Here is a 25,556-nt window from a genome sequence, read left to right on the forward strand (position 1 = left end):
AATATGGATGCAAGGTCCTTCATTGACCTAGTTGCCTCTCTAGGGATATTATCCTGTTTATCACTGACTTTTTGTAATATTCAGAACTGAAGAAAGTACTTCAGATAAGGTTTGACAAAGCCAGAGTACAGTAGGTCTGTGTCCCTCTTTTCCCGGAAGCTATGTTTCTTTTAATCCAGTCCAAGATCTCATTAACTTTTTTTGGCCCCCACATCACACTGATGCTTCATAATGTGTTTATAATCCATTAACAACATTCTTCCCCATCTTTTTCATTTTCATTTATCATTTTTTCTTGATATTCTAAATTCTTATATAAATAAACATATTATTGAAAGAACTTACTTATATTAAAATTTTACATTTATGAGAACAAAACCAGAAAATAAAAAAAATAATGCATTTAGCAGAATTAGTTTAATTGTGACAAGAAGAATTTCACAGGACACTTGATCATCTTCTATTTTAGCATTCATAATAAATATTTGCCAAAAGACCAAGATCTTAACTTGTCTGAAATTTAACTGAATTTATGTATCAGAACTTGTTGAGGAGGATGCTACTTTCTAAGCATTTTTTCTAGTCTTAGACCTATAAAGTTAATTTTTTTGTTTCTAAGTATAACATTTTAGATTTATTCAAATTTAATTTCATTTTATTGGATTCAGCCAAATGCTTTGACTTGTCAAGATCCTTTAGTTTTTATATAGTTTATTATTTTTATTTTTAAATAAAAAATTTTTTTTAAATTAACTTATTCTCTGTTCTTCCCTCCCTCCCTGACAATTTAGCAAAAAGAAAAAAAAATTAGCCTCTTAACATATAGCTGCATAGTCCAACAAAGCAAATTTCTGAATTAACCATATCTGAAAATGTTTATTTCTTTATTTTAAGGTCATCATCTCTCTGTTAGAAAGGGGTGATATATTTCATCTTTATTCTTTTGGATTCGTGGTTTATTGTGTTGATGATAATTCTAAAATCTTTCAAAGTTATGTTTCTCTATAATGTTGTCAACATTGTATAAACTATTTTAGCTCTGCTCACTATGCATCAATTCATAAAGATTTTTCTAATTTCTCCAGAAATTGTCCATTTCGTCATTTCTTATGGCACAATAATATTTCATTACAGTTCTATCCTACAATGTGTTTAACCAGTTTCCAACAGATGTCTTATAAAACCACCAACTTAGTTTCCAATTTGGGACTACCACAAAAAGAACTACTGAAAATATATTTGTACACATAGATCCTTTTTCTCTATCTTGGTTTTCTGTATAGGCTCTTGACTCTATCATGTGATGTATTAGCTATCATAGTACACATATACAAATTAATACAAAAATACATAATAGAATCAGTCAACAAGCACTTATTAAATTCCTACTAAATAAGGTACTGTGCCAAGTTTTGGAGAAACAGAAAGATAAAAGAAGTGCTAAAAAACAAATAAATAGTATTGATTCAATTGACTCAATTGATTCATTGATTCAATTACAATAAGATTAACTTGTATCAACTTCTTGTATACCACCAATATAGATGATAGTTGAACTATCCTGACTAAAATCTCTAGAGCCTGAGGCATAAGGAATGGAGTTTGAAAAGCTGATCTCATTAGGACTTACAGAATTAGAAGAATAGGTAAATATAAAACAATTGTTAATTTTGTAGACATTTTGTAGTCACACTATTTTGACAAAAGCTGGAGGGTGGCTGAAGAAAGTGACAGACATCCCTTCTTACAAGTCACCATCAGTTATTCTAGAAAATATAGTTTATATGCATAGAGAAAAGGAATAAAATAGTAATCTACTGGCTTTAAGAAAAAATATTTTTACTGCTGTATGTGCTTTTTTAAATTGTTCTCTGTCTCAATCCTCTTTCCCCTCCAATCCTTTCTCTACAAAAGCCCAAATTTATATTACTCTGATGCAGATCTAAGTCAGTCTTCTATTCTAGTACAGAGCTTCTTAAACCTTTTCCATTCATGACCCATTTTTGCCTAAGAAATTTTTACAAGACCCTGTCTCCAATTGGAGCCAAGGTTTTCCTGGCAGCATTTATGCATGCACAGTACAAAGTAAGCATGTTGTGTGTTCAGAACTAAGGCTGCAGCAAAGTCGGGAGCAACATGGGCACACCTTAAATTCGTTACATATTTGATTTTGAATTAATTTTTGGTTGTTGCATTAAGAAATCATTTATTGTTGCCAAATTTTTTGCAACTCCCTACATTGTTATATGATCCCACATTGGGTCACTAGCTACAGTTTAAGAAGCTTTGCTCTAAGAGTTTCAGTGGCTCTCTTATCGCCTCTGTTATAAACTACAAACCTCCTTATTGATATTCAAAGTCCTGAATAATGTAGATCCAACTAACCCTTCTAGGCTCTTTTATATCAATCCCTCCATGCATTCTGTGTTTTAAGAAAAATTGGCATACTCAGTGTCCCCTAAACGACCACATTCTGTCCTCTCTCTTCATGCTATTGCATTGATTTTTCTCCTGTGCCTGGAAATCAGTCTCTCATTATGTTTATTTCTTAGTGTATCTGAGTTCTCCACAGAATGAACTCAAGCACTACCTCTTGCATAAAAGCTCTGCCAAATCCCTACTAATTGTTAGTGCCCTCCTCCTGAAATAAATTTGCATTTTTCTTACTGCATCCTCCTATTCCAGGGCAGTTTTGTTTCTATTTCCAAATCCCCAGTGTCCGACTCTTAATAGGTGCTTAATAATATTGACTGATTGCATGAACAAATCCTACCAACTAATATTTGGACAATCTCTCTGAATTTTTACACTGGGGATTCAAAGATAGTTTTAAAAATACATTTATATCTGAAAAATAATAAACCATTGCCTTAAGTTTAACTCATGTTAAACTTTATTTTTAACTGCAATAATGGCATAAAAGAACTGTACTTAATACTATATACTATACATACATATGGTTTCATCAAAACCAGGTCATGCCAAATTAATCACTTTTTTTTTTTGTAAAAGTATTAGGGAAATGCTATGAATAACATTTTAACTAGATTTTTAGCAAAACATTTAGTAGTTTCACAATATTTTTGTGGAAAAGATAGAAAGATGTAGGCAAGATAAAAGAAAAGTTAGATGGATTTATGTGATAGGTATCATGCTAAGCAATGGATTCATAATTTGTTGAATGATCTAACCCAAAGAAAAGTCATTAATATTTTAATGTCCACTCTCAAGAAGATCGCTAGCACAGTGTTATCAAACTACAATTGAAACAGGATCACTAAGGATCATTGTGGAATGCATATTGACACAGAAAACTACAAATAAGTATTGTATATAATTAACTATGTATTTTTTTATTTTGTTCAATATTTCCTAATCACATTTTAATTGGGTTCGAGCTATAGTTGGGAATGTGAAAGGCCCCCATTTTTGATCCTTCTGGTAGAGTGAACTGCTAATAATTTAAATAAAACATATTTGTCATATCTGTTAAATTTCTCATGGCCACAAAGTTGGAAAGGCCACTTGATATGGTACTTAAAAGAGACAGGATCCAGAAAGAGCTTGACATAAAAATACTGAGGAAAATCTATTTTTAAAAATTTAATAGGAATTTAAAGAAATTATTAATTATGGATTTTAAAAAATCTATTTTGTTAGTGCAAGATGGAAGAGTATCTAGTAGACAGCAGAGTGTATGGAAAAAAAGGTCTAGGGATTTTAGCAGTATGTAAACTGAGTGTGAGTCAAGATTATATTGTTAGGCATAGTCTCTAAGACTAAAGTCCTGTATGGTATTGCTGTACTCTGCCCTAGTTAGACTATATCTGGAGAAGCTTTTTTTAATTCTAGGTGGTACATTAAAAGATGGATCCTAAAAAGTTAATATATTTCTTAAGATTATCAACCAGTATGGTGGAGGTATTCAAGATTATGTGTCTAAGGTGCAATTAAAGCAAATAGAGCAGTTTAGTTAGGAAAAGACAAAGAGTTTGGGGGGTGATGACATTCAAATTCAAATATTTGAAGAGCGGTTCATGGAAAGTGGAACAGACACTTTCTGACTGACTCCAGGAAGACAGAACTATGATCAATGGGTTGAAAATTTAAAAGCCCAAGTTCAATCTGGATGTCAAGAAAAAATTATTAAGAATGGAAATATCCAACAGAGGAATGAGATCCCTCATAGAGAAAAATTACAAATTGTAAATCCCATAACTCAGAGTGAAAATTTTTCCATTGCACTAGATAAGCAATTCATTTGTTTTAGAATATCTGTTATTTACAGGAAGTTGAATTAAATCTAGTAAGCTTTTATTAAATGCTTTCTATATGTAATGATGCATATGTACATACATATATATATCTACTTTCTGCATTGTCTGAAAGACTAATCTAGAATAACTTTATTCTTAATCTGAAGAATCAAAGAATAGAAAAAAATTGACAAAACTAGAAACTTTATGCATCCATTTGAAACAAATATTCTATTTTTAAAATTTTATAATAACTTTTTATTGACAGAACCCATGTCAGGGTAATTTTTTTTACAACATTATCCCTTGCACTCGTTTCTGTTCTGATTTTTTCCCTCCCTTCCTCCACCCCCTCCCCTAGATGTCAAGCAGTCCAATATATGTTAAATATGTTGTAGTATATCCTAGATACACTATATGAAAAAATATTCTTTTAAAACTTACTTCTAGTCCTATATAGTTCTAAGACTTAAAATTAGCAAGACATCTTGGTTCTAAGAGTATAGAACCAGATTGAAAGAACTGTTGGCTCATTGGTTTAAAAAAAGTGGCCTGGATAGGGAAGAGTCTTAAGTATGGGATAATTCTTAAGGAAATATAACTTTAATTCTTTTAAATAACTAAAATAAAGAGACAAAATATAACCAAGAAGAAATCCTTAGCAGAATTGGTTTAATGGACAAGAATTACATATAATTCATAAATTATGTTTATATATGAATATTAGTTTTAAAATAATTGAAAACTCAAGTCTTTTTGGTAAGTTAAAATTTTCTTTGAAATCTTCTATACTAATTTACTTATAAAATCCCTTTTCCACAAATGGCATAAAGGTATATTTCAGCTCAGTCCCTAATTGATAACAAATTTTGAGTTAAGAAGAATTCAAAATGAGATTTTACTATAAGATATGTCTGCAAGGTTTGAGAGGTAAATATTTCTTATTTTTCCCCATGAGATTGTTTCGATATGGGGTTAGTCACAAGCATTATAACTAAGGTCATTCAATTTTGTGGGTAATGGTTTATTTCTGCTAACTGAGCAGTTTTATCTAAAAGCAGAGCTGTCTCACCAGTTAGCTGACAACAGACTTTTATAAAACATGAAAGTTTTATAATAGATTCCAGGAATTTTCAAAGCTACAGTAGACTAAATTTGCTTCCAGACCAATTAGCAGAGCTCTCTTCAATGTCGTATTTGAGTTCCTGCTAAGAAAATATAGTTCATAATGGTGTCAAGTTAGAAACACAAGGATATCTTTTGGTTTTGGAATAACAGCAAACCTTCACAACCTTCCTCTCCTGGGTCCATGCCCAAGGGAGGGATTACTTGGCAAACAGTGTAGCAACTACTGACTTTAGATTCTAAACCCATCCAACATAATGAGACTGTAGCTTATTCAAGCCACTCATGGCCACACATCAACAGTTTCTTTATTCTTAACATTTTGAGAAAAACAGTTCCTATTTGTTTTTCTGGCCATGAAAAACATATGTTCTTAGACTTTTTGTCACTGAAAAAGGAAAGTGGATTTGACAAACAAATAAAAAATACTAGTATGAAAAGGGCAAAAAAAAAAAGAAGGAATTTCTCAACATGGTAGAACGGGAAATATGGAACTCTGTTTAGTCGTGAAGTGTTGGCTGTCTTCATTCTGTGGAAAATTTACCTAATCTTTTTGGGCATGGTGCCATATTATGTACACCAAGAACAAGGGAATGTGTCCTGAGAAAAAGGTTTATTCATTCTCTTAATACTTATTGAATTCCCATAGGGTACTTGGAACAGTATACTAGGTACTAAAAGTATAAGGTTGGAAACTGGCCAGTGACAGATGGAATTACTTTACTGCATAATTTGAAGTTTTGCCTTTGTAAATTAAGATCCTGTTTTATATGAGTCCTGGTTAAAACTTAAGAGTTCACCCACTTCCTACCAGTTTGACAGCCTGTGAAATCAGCCAGGCCAGTTCTCCTCTGGGTTTGAATTTTTGGCAAATACGGAACAGAAGTAGGCAAGCTGTTATCCCTGGAAAAATCCATTCTTCTAGAATTTCCCCCCTTCCCCACCTCTCTTTGGGCCAAAAAAGCTTTGGTTTCCAAGCCTTCAGGCCACAGAACAAGCTGTTGATTTTGCTAGAAAACAACAGCAGGGAGGCAGTTTTTATATAAAGTTTTATAGAAACCTCAATTTACATAAAAAAACAGTTCCATTGCCAGACAGACCATAGCCCAAAGAGATTAGAGCTCTCCTGTTGGTGACTTTAGGAAGCAGTTACCTAACAAATTATATGTGCTCCATGGAAAGAGATAGAACAGAAAGCCAAGTTATCAGACTGCTCAGTTACACACACACACACACACACACACACACACACACACACAGCTCATAAGTATTACAAATAGCACTTCTGGCAGTGCCATCTTAAATCGTATTCTCTGCTACAGGCTAAGGGGCAATCATTCCATCTATTTGACCTTCCCCTCCCCCTAGCCTTAATATTTGTTCAATTTCTCTTTTTTCTTTATGACAACAAAGACATCTTTTACATTTCCATGATTCTTTAAAATTTAATTTTAAATTAAATTTAATAAAGCTAATTTTAAGAGTACTTTATGGTTTACAATGCTTGCATATATTATTTCTTTTCAGTCTCATCACAACTCTGTTATGAAAGTTCCAGGATTATTCCTGTTTTGCAGATAACAAAACTGAGGCTGAAAGGGGTTGATTAGACTTGATCATAGTCACACTGCTAGTAAATGTCTTAGGCAGGATTCAAACTCAGGTTTTTCTGATTCTTAAGTCCAACACAATATTAATACACCATCTAACTGCTTTAAAATAACAAAGTATTTTCTTTTTAAGGAACCTTAAAAGGTGGGAAAGGAAAGAATTGTTAACCTCATTTTGAAGAGAAGAGGCCTATGAGCAGACAAACAATACAGCAAAATCTAAACCTAGGAATTCTGTTCTAATGCCTTACCTCTATATTACACTAATTAAAAAAATAAGAAAAAATAACAATGCAAACATTCAATTATCCGACTTGTTATTAAACACTCATTCAATATTCTCTGGGAGAAAGGTTACAATTTATGGCTAAAATGGAAGAGAAAAGAACTATTATCCATGGATTTCAATCATCCTTCATTGGCACAGATAATAGAGAGCTGGCTACAAGTACAGTCTTGGCCATCTATGGACTAGCTGGCAAATGACAAAGAGATTTGAGGACTATTTTTATTCTTGAGTTTTGCCAATAATATAATTTTTGACACAACAAAACTAATATCTCTCATGGTCTTAACATTAGCCATTCCTTTTTCTAATTACAGAATTCTTAGACATGGCAAATTGGATGAAGATCTGGATTGGAAGTCAAGAAGCCCAAAATTTGACTTCTAAATTATACATTTATTAGTTATAAAGTGACTTAACTTCTCAGAACTACAACTTCCATATCTATAAAGTGGAAATAATAGTTCCTATCTAGTAGGGTTATTTCAAAGATTAAATGAGATAGTAAATTATAATAAGCATTTTGCAAATATCAAAGGTTCTTTTTCTATAAACACCACTACCCATCCTCATCAATAATAATCCATTTATTCACTGAGAAATAGCCCTCCAAGCACTTTCTACAGAGATATGATGAGCAAAGCCTCTGGAAAAGCCAAGACTACTATCTTTTAGGAAGCCATTCTATCTTAAGAATCAAATCTCTTTAACTGAATTTCCAGGAAGAAATAGCCTAAGCTAATGGGAAAAAATACTTTGAGAGAGTAGATGAAGTAGCAGTTTTAAACATATTAATGTTAAGTATTGCTATCAGGAAGGGTCGGACCTTTATTTAGGACCTACTCTGTGGCAGGCACTATGTTAAATGATAGGGATGCAAAGAAAGACAATGTCAGTCTCCATTCTCAAGGAAATCACAGTCTAACAGGAAAGATAATGTGCAAACAACAATGTACAAATAAGATTTGTAGAGGATAAACTGGGGATAATTTCAGAGACTGGTACTAAGGTGAGACTTTAGCAAAGACTTGATAGTTCTGAACCTTTGCCTTCCTCAAAAACTTTTTTTTGTAAAGTTCTAAAATATGAAATTTCACCAAGACCTATTATTACTTGACCTCTTTTTTCTAGTTACCTCTACATAAAGAATTATGCCAGCCTGTTCTGTTCTACTGTTTTATCCATATTTCAAGATCCATATTTTCCATAGTACTCAGCCCTCTCATAACTTAGCCATTTGTAAATTTCATACTTCACAGCTTTTTGTTGCAAGATGATAAGATGGAAAGGGTACCCACACTGATGAAATCACAGATCTTTTCAAATATGAATGAATCAATGTTATTGCTTGGCCAAGAAGTGAGGAAAACAGCAACTAAGGAAAAAAACAAACAAACTTCCTTCACTATCTTTGTAGCATTAATGAAATAATGGTTACTAGTAAAAAGAGACCAGCATTTTTTTTCTTTACATAAAAAAAGAAGAGAGTGTCAGGTAATTAGGTAGTTATTCCTTTCTGAGGACAAAAAAGAAATTAACCAAAGTGATTTGTTCACTTATAAATTATCACCACTTTAAGAAACTCATTCTCAAATGTGTTCATTAAGTATAAGAAAAGTTAATTAATTTCTCCTCTATAATAAGGAAATTCAAGGTTCCATTAAGTTCTATAGAACCAAGACAATTTGTAGTTTTATCTGTAAGTGAAAGTCATTGATTTTAAATGAACTCTGTACTCATGTCATGGATGTCATACATTGATTATTCATACTAGCATTACTTATGACTATCTATTTGATTTTTGTGGAGTCATGAGACTGTTCTGCAGTTTTCTTTGACCTATAACTAGTTATTATAAATCACACTGAACCATACCTGAAATTTTTCACCACGGTTCATCTGAGTTGATCGAAATTCAGGTGAATCTATAAAGGCACAGGGGTAAATATTATGCAGAAAATGTCCTCGATAGGAGACCTTCATTCTGATGATAAAAATATTTGTTAATAACATGTACATAGCATTTTGGCAACAAATGATAATATGAACTTAATCTAAACATATTTAATATCCTTATTATTTTCTGGTGTTTTGAGATTATTTTTTGAGGTTGTTTTGTTTTTGAAGACTGACAATAAATGCTCTTATTCTGAGTGCTCTCATTCAATCTCTAGGCAAATATTTATTCAATGAACTTTCTTGATATCACTTTCTGGAGTATAGAGCATCTCTCTCTAAAACAGAATTCATTGTTTATGCTATGATATCTCAAGTTATAGTTGTTTTGAAACAATAATTTTAATCCTATAATGTCTGGCCTCATTCTTCAAAATTATATTTCTGGAAATCACTGAAGAATAAGACAACCAAATATGCTTCTACCTCCCCCCCCAAAGATAAGACTTAAAACATTATATCAAAACTTTAAGAAGAGTTTTTATTTCTTATTCTAATTTTATTATTATGCCTTATGGCAAACTATAATTCTAACCCTCTAAAAGGAAAAAAAATGTGGATGGAGAAATAACTATTTCATAAACAATTGAGAATTATGTGAATTCAGCAAGGTGTGCAGAGGTAAATTCAAATAATCTCCACCAGTAATATCAAAATGAATTCAGTGATTATAATCAATTATTTTACTGCTATCTAAAAGAGAAGTCTCAATTTTCATATAACACCTACTTTCCCTTTAATAAAATACTCAGACGGTCATCAACAGATGTTTTATCCTCTGCAGCATAGGTCTGGCCTTTTTTTAGGGTCTGAATATTGCAAAACTGTCCAGTTAATCTTTTGAACAATTCCGGGGGTACACGTAATGGTTCAAACATTCGCCGGTATACACCAGTAAGTTCCTTTTCGATCTTTATCTGGAATACAAAGAATAAGGATTAGCTGAAAGGGTTGATTCAGTAAACATAAAAGATTTATCTCTTCTTAATGGGTAAGCATATTTTTAATTTATATTATGAATCTTGCACTAATATATGGCTTGTGGAGAGAAAAAGTGACAATGCTGATTTGTGTTTTATATTCATTTTTTTTAAAATAGCATTTATTGTTGTCTTTTGTTTTTACAAATTCATTTCTGGATATTACAACCCCCTCCTTCTAATAACACCTTGGCCCGGAATCAAAATCTTCTTTGTAATAAAAATAGAAAAAAATTAAGTAAAACAACTAATACTGTAACTGTATTTTCCCTGAAATTGAAGTGTAAATAAATAATTTCATAACTTTTTCATAATTTTTTTCTTATGGATTGTGAAATGACTGAATTTTTTGTTGTAATATATGACCTGTTGTCATAATATAGTATAGCTACCTTTCTTATTTCTATAAATAAATGCTGAAACTTGCCATGATTGGAATACTCTTTTGAGTATTGAAACAAAACAAAACAAAATAAAACATGTTCATTTTTATATACTGCATCAGGATTAGAAATAGTCCACAAAACAGTCACTATCAGAAAATATGTAGCAGTTTACTAAGTATAGTCTATAGGGTCCTGAGACATCCCTGAGATCAAAACTATTCTCATAATAATACCAAAACATTATTTACTTATTAAATTACTCTTCCCTCTCCCAACTATTTATCTGCATGAGGTCAGATTTTCTTTAGCTGAACTAGAAACAATGCTACTCTTCAAAAGCATCAACTAGATTTCATATTTATACATGTGATTCTTAATCTTAGAAATATTTGTTTTTGTGGGCATTTATAATACTGCCTCCTCATTAAAGTAGAATTCAGAAAAGCAAACATTTAGAATAAATCCTCAAGAACTTTCAGTACATGCATGACCCTATAAGCTCTTGGGTGTACATAAGAGCTGTTGCATTAAGCCCTCAACCCAAACCACAAATCACACAGATTGAAAGCAGAAGTAGATATGAGGATCTAGCTGTTTTCTATTAAGACAGACATTAATGAAATTTTCAAAAATGTGTAAAACAAAGCTATTCTTCTCACTTTTTTGTTTTGGAAACTATAGTGATTTTCACACACAAAAAAATTTATATTGACATATTATGGGTTTATTATCATTATTTTAAAGAGACTTAATATTTTTTTAAATTACCAGCTTTAATTTTTAACATGGTAAATGTCAGTAAGTATAATTCACATTAAAAAAAATCTCTTTGGAGGATCCTCAATAATTTTTCAAGAATATAAAGAGCTTCTGAGACCAAAAAATTTAAAGCAAGTCTTTTTTGCTTTGAGGGCAATTCCTTATCCACCATTACTTACTACTTGTCATTTATGTATCTTTTTTGTTTTCATCACTTGTGAGTATATTTCATAGGCTATCATGGTGTGAAATATAATTATAATATGACATAATGTCATATAGCATAGCATAATAAATTTAGCATTTTATGTGATATAAAGATATGTGATCTCTGGATCACAGATTAATATATTTATATTATATGTTAATATACTAATCATATGTTATATAGGATATAAACATAGAATTGATTATGCAATTAATTATAATAATTATTCATCATTATATATTACAAAATAGCATGTTATATAATAAAATTATGATATATTATTATAATTAATTTTGTTACAATATTATTGTAATATGTGTGTATATATAATAATGTATATATGTATAATGTATGTGGGTAATGTCAATCTGTAATATTTATTTATTTATTTAGAATTCCCCTTCATTATTAGCAGGAAGGGGAATAATTAAATAAATAAATAAATATTACATTATTAGCAGGGCTTAGCACATAGAAGTACATACAATAATACTTATAAATACTGATCATTGAAAAACAGCCTCCCCTAAACCACATTCCCCAATTTAAACATGTGTAATGTTTGATTATTCTCTGACCTGAGCTACTCTTCCTTTCTGGGAAGTGACTGAGCATTCTGGAATCCAATTACCGATGAGGACAATGGAAAATGACAGTACAAATTGTGCTCAATTTTAGGGCTTAATGCAATACCTCTTATGAACACCCAAGAGCTTATGGAGTCATGAATGTATTGAAAGTTCTTGAGGAATTATTCTAAATGTTTGCTTTTCTAAATTCTACTTTAATGAGGAGGCAGTATTCTAAATGCCCACAAAACCAAATATTTCTAAGATTAAAAATCACATGTATAAATATGAAATCTAGTTAATGTTTTTGAATAGTAGCATTGTTTCTAGTTCAGCTAAAGGGTTCCTGAATATCATGGCTCTGGGAGCTCTTGAGCATCCTATGGGAAATGGACTTTGGTTCACTAAAAATAATTCAAGATTAACCCATCTCAGAGATACTAGTCACATTTTCCATAGGCATTTCCCCTTAATTGTTCTGAGCATTATCTTTAAGATAATGACAGCTTGGGAGAGTGGAGAAAGAGTCAGCCTGTTTTTGAAACACACTGGCTATGAGATTCTAAGGAAATTACTTCCTAATGCTCTCTTACAAACTTTAAGCTATGGACCAGATACCTCTTGCAGCCATGGCCTAGTCATCCTTCAAGCCCCTGTTAAAGTTGGTATCGTCAGAGAATGTTTCTCTATGAAGCCAGTTCCCATTTAATTCACCTTTCCCTGTTTAAATTTCTATTGCACTAGTGCCTGTAACTCATAATTTAGCACTTTAGGTTATGTTGTCATTTTGTGTTCTCTCTGCACTGTTTGGGTAAGTCTTGGTCTTTCCAAGAAGAATGTGAGTTTCTTTAAAGTATTCTATGCCCAACTTTCCATTGTGCTAGGTATAGAACAAGCAATATCAGCCACAGTTATGATGAAATGATAACTTTTTTTCCATTATGTTTTTAGCATCATGTATTTGTATAGCATCATGTACTGCCATCAACAAAAATTAAAAACAAGCTAATTCATAATAAAGAAGATGTTAAAACTGATACTTTTACAACAAGTCACAGGATAACTAAAATGACTAAAATTTATGCATAGAAATAGCTAAATTTTTATATATAAATTTTATGTATTATTTATGAAATGTTGCCTTATAATTAGAATTGCTTTTATGAAAAAAGATTCCATAAATTAAGCATGAAATTATTGACTAGTCTTACAAAAAATGAATGTTGAAACAAAATTATGTGTGACATGATGATCAACTGTGATAGACTTGGCTCTTCTCAACAATACAAATAATTCAAGGCAATTGCAATAGAGTTGGGATAGAAAATGCCAATCGCATCCAGAGAGAGAACTATGAAAATTGAATATAGATCAAAGCATAGTATTTTCACCTTTTGTTTTTTGTTTGTTTTTTCTTTCTCATGTTTTTCCCCTTTTGACCTGATTTTTCTTGTATAACATGACAAATATGGAAATATGTTTAAAAAGATTGCACCTATTTAACCTAAATAAGATTACGTGCTGTATTGGGGAGTGGAAAGATAAGGGAGGGAGAAAGAAAAAAAAAATTTAGAACACAAAGACTTAAAAAAATGAATGTCTAAAACTATCTTTGCATATATTTGGAAAAAACAAAATTCTATTAAAAAAGAAAAAAATGAATGTTGAAAACTATCTTTACATGTATTTAGAAAATAAAATACCTATTGAAGAAAAAAAAAAAAGAACTGTTTCCCTAGCCAAAGCTATGAAAATCTGATCTGGTTTTCTTCTGCCTTTTTTATGGAATAATCTTTAATATTTAAGTCATATGGACATTATTTTAGCTTGTTATCATAAAAGTTATGTTACTCTAAATCTAATTTCTACCAGATTGCTTTTTCAGTTCTCAAAGAAATTCTTCTGAGATACATAATTTTTAATAATAATAGTCTTAATAAAATTTAACACTTGGTGATTTATGAAAAAAAGTTATTTAAAAAAAGGTAATAGAGAAATCTGATTTTAGAAGATAGTTTTAGACATTCATTTTTTTAAGTCTTTGTGTTCTAAATTTTTTTTTTCTTTCTCCCTCCCTTATCTTTCCACTCCCCAATACAGCACGTAATCTTATTTAGGTTAAATAGGTGCAATCTTTTTAAACATATTTCCATATTTGTCATGTTATACAAGAAAAATCAGGTCAAAAGGGGAAAAACATGAGAAAGAAAAAAACAAACAAAAAACAAAAGGTGAAAATACTATGCTTTGATCTGATTTTAGAAGAATTGAAAATATTAGAAATATACAGGGACCCAAGAAAATTTATGTTCTATAATGTCCGGGCTAGCTTTCTGGAGGGCCTCAGGATTAGTCAGAGTCAGGATCAGTCAAAATCCTTGGTCTTTAGAAGGAGAAGTGAAGGAGGCAGGCAAGTTGCCATGGGGCTCATCAAAGATGAATACTGGACTCTTGAGTCTGAAGCCTCAAGTTTTCTCTCCTGAGTGTGCTACAGCAGAAAGACTCTGACCCTCTCCCTCAGCCTTCCAATCCTTGCCTCTGATTACCTCACCACAACACATTCAGCAATCGCCAATCATGAGGAGAGCCATCACATCACCATATCAGCTAAGTATATGTTTATAGAATCATTATCTCACATTGAGTAGGCAATTAGCCTTAAGTGTTCTGCTCTTTTAGATTCAAGTATATCTTTTCAGAGTTCCAGCCCTCTATACTGTTCAAAATTCACATTAAACTTACGCTCATTTTTACCCTATGAGAGGAACTACATACCGGTCTCTTTTTGTACAACAGGTAAAGAAAATGCAACAAGTTGACAATCAGGAATGCAGAATTCCAGATCATTATATCCAAAGCACACCTGTAGAGTGTAGCCCAGACAATAAAAAGAGCACATCCTGTCAAATAACAAGTAAAAGATAAATTATAAAAAATTTCAAGTTTAACTTCAATATGCATGTAAAATATTTCTCTAATAGGAAATAAACACAGGACAGATAATTTAGATCATTTAAACATTGTATAAGTGTGAAACATTGCATTTATTTTATTTTGTTTTGTTACTGATGTGAATATGCCCTACAATTTTCCTCTTGTAAGGCTTTGTTCAATTTTGAATGAAAGGATTTAATGAATAATTAAAACTTCCAATTGATAACACTGGAAACTGAGGAATAGCTAAAAATTTACGATATATGAATATAATGAGATATTATTGTATCATAAAACAATGAAAAACATGGTTCAGAGAAATCTGAGAAGACTAGTATGAACTGGTACAGACTGAAGAGAACAGAATGAGAAGAATACTATTTATAAAAACACCACCATAAAGCAGTTTTGAAAAAAAAAAAAAGACTTAAGAATTTTGATTACTGCAATGACCAATTAGGTGATAGACTCAAAGTCCAGAATAACATATAATTTTCTTTTGGACATGGCCAATATAGACATTTATTTGCTCAGTTTTATATGTTTGTTACATTGGTTCCCTCTGTCTCTCTCTCAAATGGTGTTAGAGTGAAGTAGAAGGAAGAAAAAATAAATTTGAATTGATTTAAAAAATTAATTTAAGGAACATCCAAAAAAGGCTAAATTCATATGACTATATGAACAAGAACAGGAACAGAGACATTTTAATTTCCAACAACAATAAACAAAAATGATTCATTTAAGAATGTCATCTGACATTTCTGAATATCATTAATAGGACCCAATGTATGACCTGGTTAAGTCACAATGTTCAACATTTTATGCAACTCTTACAATGATGAAAGTATAGAACATGACCAAAAAACACAAACACATGTGCCTTTTTCCAAAGGGATAAATAAGTATTGAGGATCCTAAGCACCTCAGTTGACTCTTTAGATTGCCCAGAGATAAAAAAATCTTTCATTTCATTTCATCATGTATAAACCAGTCAAAAATATAAATTGGTCAAATCAAGAACCATGCCACAATAATGAGAATATAATATTTATCTTACCTATAGTTAACAACCCTCTAAGAAATATCATATGAAGTGTCAAGGTAGTTGGAATAACCAAAGCCACTGCAAAACAGATATTTGCTACATGGAAAACCAGGTGATGTATCTCTCTCCAGTTTTCACAAGTGGTTCCATTGGCAAGCACAGGTATGAGATTTTCATATTCAGAAATAAGACCTCTTGTTGTTAATTCATTCAGTGAACTGGGATCTGTGTGATTCATTGTGAAAAACTCTGTTAAAAAAAAAAAAAAGAAATGTTAAAACTTAGTTATATTATTTAAGACTCCAGAAGAGTTCCTTGCTTTCTTAGAAACAAAGCTATCATTTGACATTCATAGAAATAATTTATGCCTCATTTTACTCAAATGATTATCTTGAAAATTTTCTTAAAAGTTGAATTGTTATAAATTAAATCACACTTTAAAATAAAATTTAAAAGAATTCCAATTATAGTTATTTTGACTATTATAAATATCCAAATTAACTATAAAGGATATATGAAGAAAGATGTTACCTACATCCAGAGAAAGAACTGATAAATAAAAAAAAGGTACAGAATAATTTTACACACATGTATATATATATATATATATATATGTATGTGTGTATGTGTATATGCATGCACACATAAATGGTAGGCAACTCTACGATGTGTATAGGAAAGGAAAAAAAAAGAAATCTGCATGATAATTTTATTGTATATTTGAAATAAATAGCAAGTTATGCATAGTAGAGTTGCAGTTTCATATATAATAATCTTTTTATTGTACTATGTTATGGAAAAGCTTGTTTTAGTCCATAAATTAAAAATATAATACAAAAAGAGTTATAAAGGAATCTCATTATATTCCTTATGTTAAAAGAAATCTTTATAATGAGTCCTTCTGTGAAATGAATATAGTGCAAGCACCTCCTAAGGTACATTTAAGTACGCTGAATTAGCAAAGATGTATATATATACATATATATATATATATATATACACATGTATGTGTGTATATATGTATATATACACACATATATATTAAAGCCTTTTATTTATAAAACATATGCATAGATAATTTTCAATATTCACTCTTGCAAAACTTTGTATTCCAAATTTTTCCCTCTCTTCCTTCCATCCCTCTGAATGCACTGAAAATGCAGTGTTGTGATCCAGTATCTCCAGGCCTCTTTTAAATCATTCTGCTGATCATTTCTTATAGAACAGTGATATTCTATAACATTCATATAACATAACTTATTCAGCCATTCTCCAACTGATGGGCAGACATTCAGTTTCCAGTTTCTTTACATTACCAAACATTTTTGCCCATGTGGGATCCTTTCCCTCCTTTATGATCTCTTTGGGATACAGGCCCAGTAGAGATACTGTTGGATCAAATGGTATTCACCTTTGGGCATAGTTCCAAATTGTTCTCTAGAATGGTTGAATGAGTTCACAATTCCACCAATAATGTATTAATATCCCAGTTTTCCCACATCTCCTCCAACATTCGTCCTTATCTTTTTCTGAGATCTTAGACAATATGAGAGGTGTTTAATGGTATCTCAGAGTTGTCTTAATTTGCATTTTCTGATCAATTATGATTTAGAGCACCTTTTCCTATGATTAGAAAGTTTCAATTTCTTCATATAAAAATTGTCTGTCCACATCCTTTGACTATCAATTGGGGAATGGCTTGAATTCTTTTTTTTTTTTAAATTATAGCTTTTTATTTTCAAAATATATACATGAATAATTTTTGATATCCACCCCTACAAAACCCTCTGTTCTAATTTTCCCTTCCTCTCCACTCCCCCAGTCAGCAAGTGATCCAATATATATTAACTATGTGCAGTTCTTCTATACATATTTCTACCATTATCATGCTGCACAAGAAAAATTAGATCCCAAAGGTAAAAAAAAAAAAAAATTAGAAAGAAAACAAAATGTAAGCAAACAACAATAAAAAGAGTGAAAATACTATGTTGTAATCCACATTCAGTTCCCACTGTCTTCTCTCTGGGTGCAGATGGCTCTCTTCATCACAAGACCATTGGAACAATGCGGAATAACATCATTGTTGATGAGAGCCATGTCCATTAAAATTGATCATCATATAATCTTGTTGTTGCTGTGTATAATGATCTCCTGGTTCTGCTCATTTCACTCAGCATCAGTTCATATAAGTCTCCCCAGGCTTTTCTGAAATCATCCTGCTGATCTTATAGAACTACTATGTTCTATATATGCCATAACTTGTTCAGTTATTCTCCAATTGATGGGCATCCACTCAGTTTCTATTTTCTTGCCACTACAAAGAGGGCTGCCACAAACATTTTTACACATGTGGGTCCCATTCCCTCCTTTATGATCTAATCCAGTAGATACACTGCTGGATCAAAGGATATGAACAATTTGATAGCCTTTTGGGCATTGTTCCAAATTGGTCTCCAGAATGATTGAATCAGTTCACAATTCCACCAACAATGTATTAGTGTCCCAGTTTTCCCACATCTCCTTCAACATTCACTATTATTTTTTCCTGTCATTTTAACCAATCTGAGAGTACCTCAGAGTTGTCTTAATTTACATTTCTCTGATCGATAATGATTTAGAGCATCTTTTCATATGACTAGAAATGGTTTTAATTTCTTCATCTGAAAATTGCCTGTTTATATCTTTTGACCATTTATCAATTGGAGAATGACTTGAATTCTTATAAATTTGAGTCCACTCTCTATATATTTTAGAAATGAGTCCTTTATCAGAACCCTTAAATGTATTTTTTTTCCAGTTTATTGTTTCCCTTCTAATTTTGTCTGCATTGGCTTTCTTTGAACAAAACCTTTTTCACTTAATATAATAAAAAGTATCAGTTTGCATTCAATAATGTACTGAAGTTCTTCTTTGGCCACAAATTCCTTCCTTGTCCACAGATTTGAGAGGTAAACTATCCTTTGATCTTATCTTGATATAGGATGCTAGGTGGGGATTTATGTCTAGTTTGTGAATGGCTTAGATTTTTAATAAATCTGAGTCAATTCTCTATATATTTTAGAAATGAGGCCTTTATCAGAATTTTTGAATGTAAATTTTCTCCATTTTATTGCTTCCCTTCTAGGTTTTATTTGTACAAAACCTTTTTTAACATAATATAATATAATCAAAATGATCTATTTTTGTATTCCAGAAGATATTTCAGTTCTTATTTGGCCAATTCATTCCTTCTTTGTAGATCAGGGATGGGGGGGGGGGGGTAAGACTATCATTTGTTCTTCTAATTTGTTCATAATATCACTCTTTATGTTTAAATCATGAACTTATTTCAATCTTATCTTGGGATAGGATGTTAGGTATTGGTCAATGTCGTTTCTGCCATACTATTTTCCAATTTTCCCAGGAATTTTTGTCAAAAGATGAGTTCTTATCCCAGAAACTGGGGTCTTTGGGTTTATCAAACAGTAGATTATTATAGTCATTGACTAATGGGCTGAGGCTTGAGTTGATGCACTGAGGTCCCAAGCACATGAGGCTAAATAGTAATTGGACCATACTCTATTAATATATAAGCTTGGAGAAAGAATGGCCCCCGTCCACTCTTTGTGCAAGTCCTGATGTGTTGTATAGGAAATGACGATTTTGGTGGGTGGAGGCAGGGGAGTGGAAAAGGAAGGGGAAAGAGAGACTTTTTGCATTGCCATTGCAACGGTTTGCTCAGCTCAGATCTCTCTCTGTTAGCTGGCTTCCCATATTGCTATTGCAATCTTTCTTGCCCATATTGCTATCGCAATCCTTATTCACCTCTTCACTTCAATAAAGATTGAAGATTTTCCCCTTAACCTGAATTCCTGACTCCAGCTGATTTTAAATACGCGGTCATTACAATTGACTATTGTGTTTTGTGAACCTAACCTATCCCACTGATCAACTACTCTATTTCTTAGCTAGTACCAAATGGTTTTGATATTCTTTGTTTTATAATATAGTTTTAGGTCTGGTATAGCTTCAATCGCATTTTTTTCCCATTAATTTCCTTAGCAAGAATTTTTGATTTCATCAGTGTGGATCCTTTTAACTATGTAGCACAAAACCCTTACACTGTGTTAGCCAATGACCATAACACTTCATCACCTTAGCCCCCTTCAATAATAAGTCTTTGCCCACTTAGCCAAGCTGATCCTCTAAGAACAGACATATAGTTTGGTCATCCATGGGTCTAGAATTGAAGCCCTTCTACCTTGGCAGGCTCTGCTAAACCTTATATTTCATTGACATGTCATTAAGAACTCTGGATCATCTCCATGCTTCAAATGGACATGGGAATGAGATTTTAATTGAGAAAGTTATAGATAAACATATGATCATTTCAATAGATGCAGAAAAAACATTTGATAAAATCCAACAGCCATTCCTAATAAAAACACTTGAGAGCATAGGAATAAAAGGACTTTTCCTTAAAATAGTTAGGAGCATATATTTTAAACCTTCAGTAAGCATCATATGCAATGGGGAAAAACTGGAACCTTTCCCGGTAAGATCTGGAGTGAAGCAAGGTTGCCCACTATCACCATTATTATTCAATATTGTATTAGAAACACTGGCCTCTGCAATAAGAGTCGAGAAAGAGATTAAAGGAATTAGAGTAGGCAATGAGGAAACCAAACTATCACTCTTTGCAGATGATATGATGGTATACCTAGAAAACCCCAGAGATTCTACTAAAAAGCTATTAGAAATAATTCATAATTTTAGCAAAGTAGCAGGATACAAAATAAATCCCCATAAATCCTCAGCATTCTTATACACCACCAACAAAATCCAAGAGCAAGAGATACAAAGAGAAATTCCATTCAAAATAACTGTTGATAGCATAAAATATTTGGGAATCTACCTACCAAAGGAAAGTCAGGAATTATATGAGCAAAATTACAAAAAAGTTTTCACACAAATAAAGTCAGACTTAAATAATTGGAAAAATATTAAGTGCTCTTGGATAGGCCGAGCAAATATAATAAAGATGACAATACTCCCTAAACTAATCTATTTATTTAGTGCTATACCAATCAGACTTCCAAGAAAATATTTTAATGATTTAGAAAAAATAACAACAAAATTCATATGGAACAATAAAAAGTCGAGAATCTCAAGGGAATTAATGAAAAAAAAATCAAATGAAGGTGGTCTAGCTGTACCTGATCTAAAATTATATTATAAAGCAGCAGTCACCAAAACCATCTGGTATTGGCTTAGAAATAGATTAGTTGATCAGTGGAAAAGGTTAGGTTCACAAGACAGAATAGTCAACTATAGCAATCTAGTGTTTGACAAACCCAAAGATTCTAAATTTTGGGATAAGATTTCATTATTTGATAAAAACTGCTGGGATAACTGGAAATTAGTATGGCAGAAATTAGGCAAGGACCCACACTTAACACCACATACCAAGATAAGATCAAAATGGGTCCATGACCTAGGCATAAAGAACGAGATTATAAATAAATTAGAGGAACATAGGATAGTTTATCTCTCAGACTTGTGGAGGAGAAAGAAATTTGTGACCAAAGATGAACTAGAGACCATTACCAATCACAAAATAGAAAATTTTGATTATATCAAATTAAAAAGCCTTTGTACAAACAGAACGAATGCAAACAAGATTAGTAGGGAAGTAACAAACTGGGAAAACATCTTTACAATTAAAGGTTCTGATAAAGGCCTCATCTCCAAAATATATAGAGAACTGACTCAAATTTATAAAAAATCAAGCCATTCTCCAATTGATAAATGGTCAAAGGATATGAACAGACAATTTTCAGATGAAGAAATTGAAACTATTACCACTCACATGAAAGAGTGTTCCAAATCACTATTGATCAGAGAAATGCAAATTAAGACAACTCTGAGATATCACTACACTCCTGTCAGATTGGCTAAGATGACAGGAAAAAACAATGATGAATGTTGGAGGGGATGCGGAAAACGGGGACATTGATGCATTGTTGGTGGAGTTGTGAACGAATCCAGCCATTCTGGAGAGCGATCTGGAATTATGCCCAAAAAGTTATCAAACTGTGCATACCCTTTGATCCAGCAGTGTTTCTATTGGGCTTATACCCCAAAGAGATACTAAAAAAGGGAAGGGGACCTGTATGTGCCAAAATGTTTGTAGCAGCCCTGTTTGTAGTGGCTAGAAACTGGAAAATGAATGGATGCCCATCAATTGGAGAATGGCTGGGTAAATTGTGGTATATGAATGTTATGGAATATTATTGCTCTGTAAGGAATGACCAGCAGGATGAATACAGAGAGGCTTGGAGAGACCTACATGGACTGATGCTAAGTGAGATGAGCAGAACCAGGAGATCATTATACACTTCGACAACGATATTGTATGAGGATGTATTCTGATGGAAGTGGATTTCTCTGACAAAGAGACTTAACTGAGTTTCATTGGAGAAATGATGGACAGAAACAGCTACACCCAAAGAAGGAATACTGGGAAATGAATGTGAACTATTTGCATTTTTGATTTTCTTCCGAGTTATTTTTACCTTCTGAATCCAATTCTCCCTGTGCAACAAGAGAACTGTTTGGTTCTGCAAATATATATTGTATCTAGGATATACTGCAACATGTTTAGCATATATAGGACTGCTTGCCATCCTGGGGGGGGGGGGGGGAGGAGGGAGGGAGGGGAAAAAAAACGAAACATAAGTGATTGCAAGGGATAATGTCGTGTAGAAATTATCCTGGCATGGATTCTGTCAATGCGAAGTTATTATTAAATAAAATAAAATTTATTGAAAAAAAAAAAAAGAGAGAAAGTTATAGATAAATTGTTAGGGAATAAGTGACAGAAGCTCACATATCATTGGAAATATGAATTTCAACTGCCCCATTTTTGCTCAAAGTGGGGTATCTATTGTAGCCAAAAGTACTAAAAGAAGGAAGGAAACAAATGTTTATTAAATTCCTATTTTTTTGTGTGCCAGAAACTGTAGTAAGTGCTTTAAAATAGTATCTCATTTGAAATTCACAAGCTTGGGATGTAGGTACTATTATTATCACCCCCATTTTATGGTTAGGGAAACTGAGGCAAATAAAAGTTAAATTACTTTTCTAAGATCACCTGGGCAGCTAGGGTGAACAGTTGGGTGCAGAAATTGAAAGACCTGAACTCAAATCCACTCTCAGATACTTGTTAGCTATGTAAGCTTGGGCAAGTCACTTAATCTTGTTTGTTTCCTCATCTGTCAAATAAGTTGGAGAAAGAAATGGCAAATTACTCTAGTACCTTTACCAAAGAAACTCCAAATGGTATCATAGAGAATTAATTGAATATGATTGGAATGACTGAATAATAGAAACAAAAAGGGTCTCATATCTAGTATCTGAGGCTAGAATTCAAGTTTTTTTTTTTTTAACTTTACATCACTACTCTATCCTCTATGTCATCTATTTGCCTAAAAGAGAATTTAAATATAATTTTGCAACCAAGATATCAGTCCTCTTTTTTTCTTTTCTTTTCTCTCTCTCTCTCTCTTTTTTTTTTTAACAAGACATAACATTATGAGCCTGTGCTTTCATTAATCTGTAGAAATCTACCTTTTTCCATGTGGAATAGCAACTAGTCTGTAACATTTAATCTTAGAGAACCACCTATGGCATTAAAAGGTTAAATGGTTTTTCTATGTAACACAGCTGGTCTGTATATTGCAGAATTTGAATCTAGGACTTTCGGACTCCAAGGCCACAGTCTAACTAATAAAAGAATCCTCTGCTTCTTTTATAAACCACATCTTAAATTCACAAAAAAATTAATAGCAGGAAAAAATAATAATGATAGATAAAGAAGTGAGTCACAAATTTGTTAATTTATTACATAATTAAAATAAGTTAATTCACTGAAAGGGGAAGGGAAGACCAGACAATTGTAAAAGGCTAATTAATGAAGTTCACTTACTGGTTACATTATAATTATAAATTCTTCAGAAGAATAAAGCTGGGAAAGCAAAGTTTCAAATGTTTCATGCAGCCAAAATCCCTTAATTAAATTATTTTCAAAAAATATATTTTATAAAGGCAAATTTTTTTATTGGTTCAGAACCATGGACTCTCCTTCCCTTACTAAATCATTTTTTACTTACCAAGTATAGATTTCTCTATATTTCAGAAATTAAAAAGCATATTTCTACACCATATGCCAATTCCCTCTTCCCAGGACAGAGGTCATACTGTTGTGCCTCAGTTTCCCTAAATTGTTCTGCCTCAGTTTCCCTAAATTGTTCTGCCTCAATACTCCTGGTTGTAACCCCCCTTTCCTGTTCATTAGGGCTGAGATAATTGGGGCTGTAGTGATCTGGCCACTCTGGCATTTCAAAAGATAAAACTCTAGATGTCTTATCTCAGATCCCTAATTGGTATCCTCTATCTTTAAGTACCAGACTTTCTGTCTCTAACTAACTACCCTCTTCACTCCCAATTTATGAGAATTTATGGTCCTACCCCTAACCTGTTAGAACCGGATTGATGGTCCCTTCTTGGAAATTCCCACTTTGAGTGTTCGGACTCCACCCCTTGCCTTTGTCTCCCCTGATTGCTATATATAACTCACTGGAATCTCACATTTGATGCTGATGCTGAATGCTTTAAAAACATCAGCCCTAGGACCAAAATGGATCCTTTCTCCCAGAAAATCTCTCTCTTTCAAAAATCCAAATAAAATATTAAAAACTCTCTAATCTCTATCTTGCCTCAGTTTTTCTGGCATTACAATACATGATTCATAGTTTAACAATATATAGTCAGACACAACTAGAGATTTGGTTTATTTGACTTAGCTGTTCTTTGTTACAAAGAAGGGCTTGACTAGGTATAGAGATAGAGAAGTCACTGAAAAAAAATTAAAAGATACCAAGCAAACAATTATTGGAAAAATAAGGGCTTATAAATTATAAAATTAAAGATATAATTTGAGTATTGATTTAATAAAAATTATAAAATGAGTAGATCAAAATTATCTGTAATTAGAAGTCTATTGATGTAAAAAACAGAAATTCTTTCTTGGAATCCAAATATCTTATTTTGGTGTACATGACTATTTAACAATTTTTTTTAAAAGCTTGTGTCTTTACTAATTGCCTAAACCAAATTAACTTCTCAATCTAACACAGCTTGATGTTCATTTTTCAGATTTCCTACTATTTATTTTAATACTGTTGTCTTTAATAAATATGGTTTGGAGGAAATCTATGTAGTCGGTAGCTTGCTTATATAAAACTCAACACCAAGTGGCACCATTTGCTGATTCCTTTATCATTTGTGGATTATCTCTCTTTAATGAAAATGTTTTATTATGAACTCTATGAATTCTGATCCATTACAAAAACTACTTGATTTAGAGGAAAAGCCCTAAAATATCAATGTAGCTATTTCAGAA

The 25,556-nt window shown here is 32.1% G+C and overlaps 1 protein-coding gene across 2 annotated transcripts in view; it reads right to left on the reverse strand.

The window, feature by feature from the left end:
* Nucleotides 1-25,556, reverse strand: part of BVES (blood vessel epicardial substance) — a 68,689-nt gene that overhangs the window by 37,126 nt on the left and 6,007 nt on the right. For both annotated transcript variants that reach the window (XM_051997456.1, XM_051997457.1), the window contains exons 3-6: nt 16,127-16,363; nt 14,911-15,035; nt 9,963-10,150; nt 9,153-9,261 (exon numbers count right to left, since the gene is read on the reverse strand). In XM_051997456.1, coding sequence (XP_051853416.1) covers nt 9,153-9,261; nt 9,963-10,150; nt 14,911-15,035; nt 16,127-16,352 — 648 coding nt within the window. In that variant the 5' untranslated portion in view covers nt 16,353-16,363. The remainder of the gene's footprint in view (nt 1-9,152; nt 9,262-9,962; nt 10,151-14,910; nt 15,036-16,126; nt 16,364-25,556) is intronic.

The sequence above is a fragment of the Antechinus flavipes genome, chromosome 4, assembly GCF_016432865.1.
Source record: "Antechinus flavipes isolate AdamAnt ecotype Samford, QLD, Australia chromosome 4, AdamAnt_v2, whole genome shotgun sequence".
In the NCBI taxonomy this organism is placed as follows: Eukaryota; Metazoa; Chordata; class Mammalia; order Dasyuromorphia; family Dasyuridae; genus Antechinus; species Antechinus flavipes.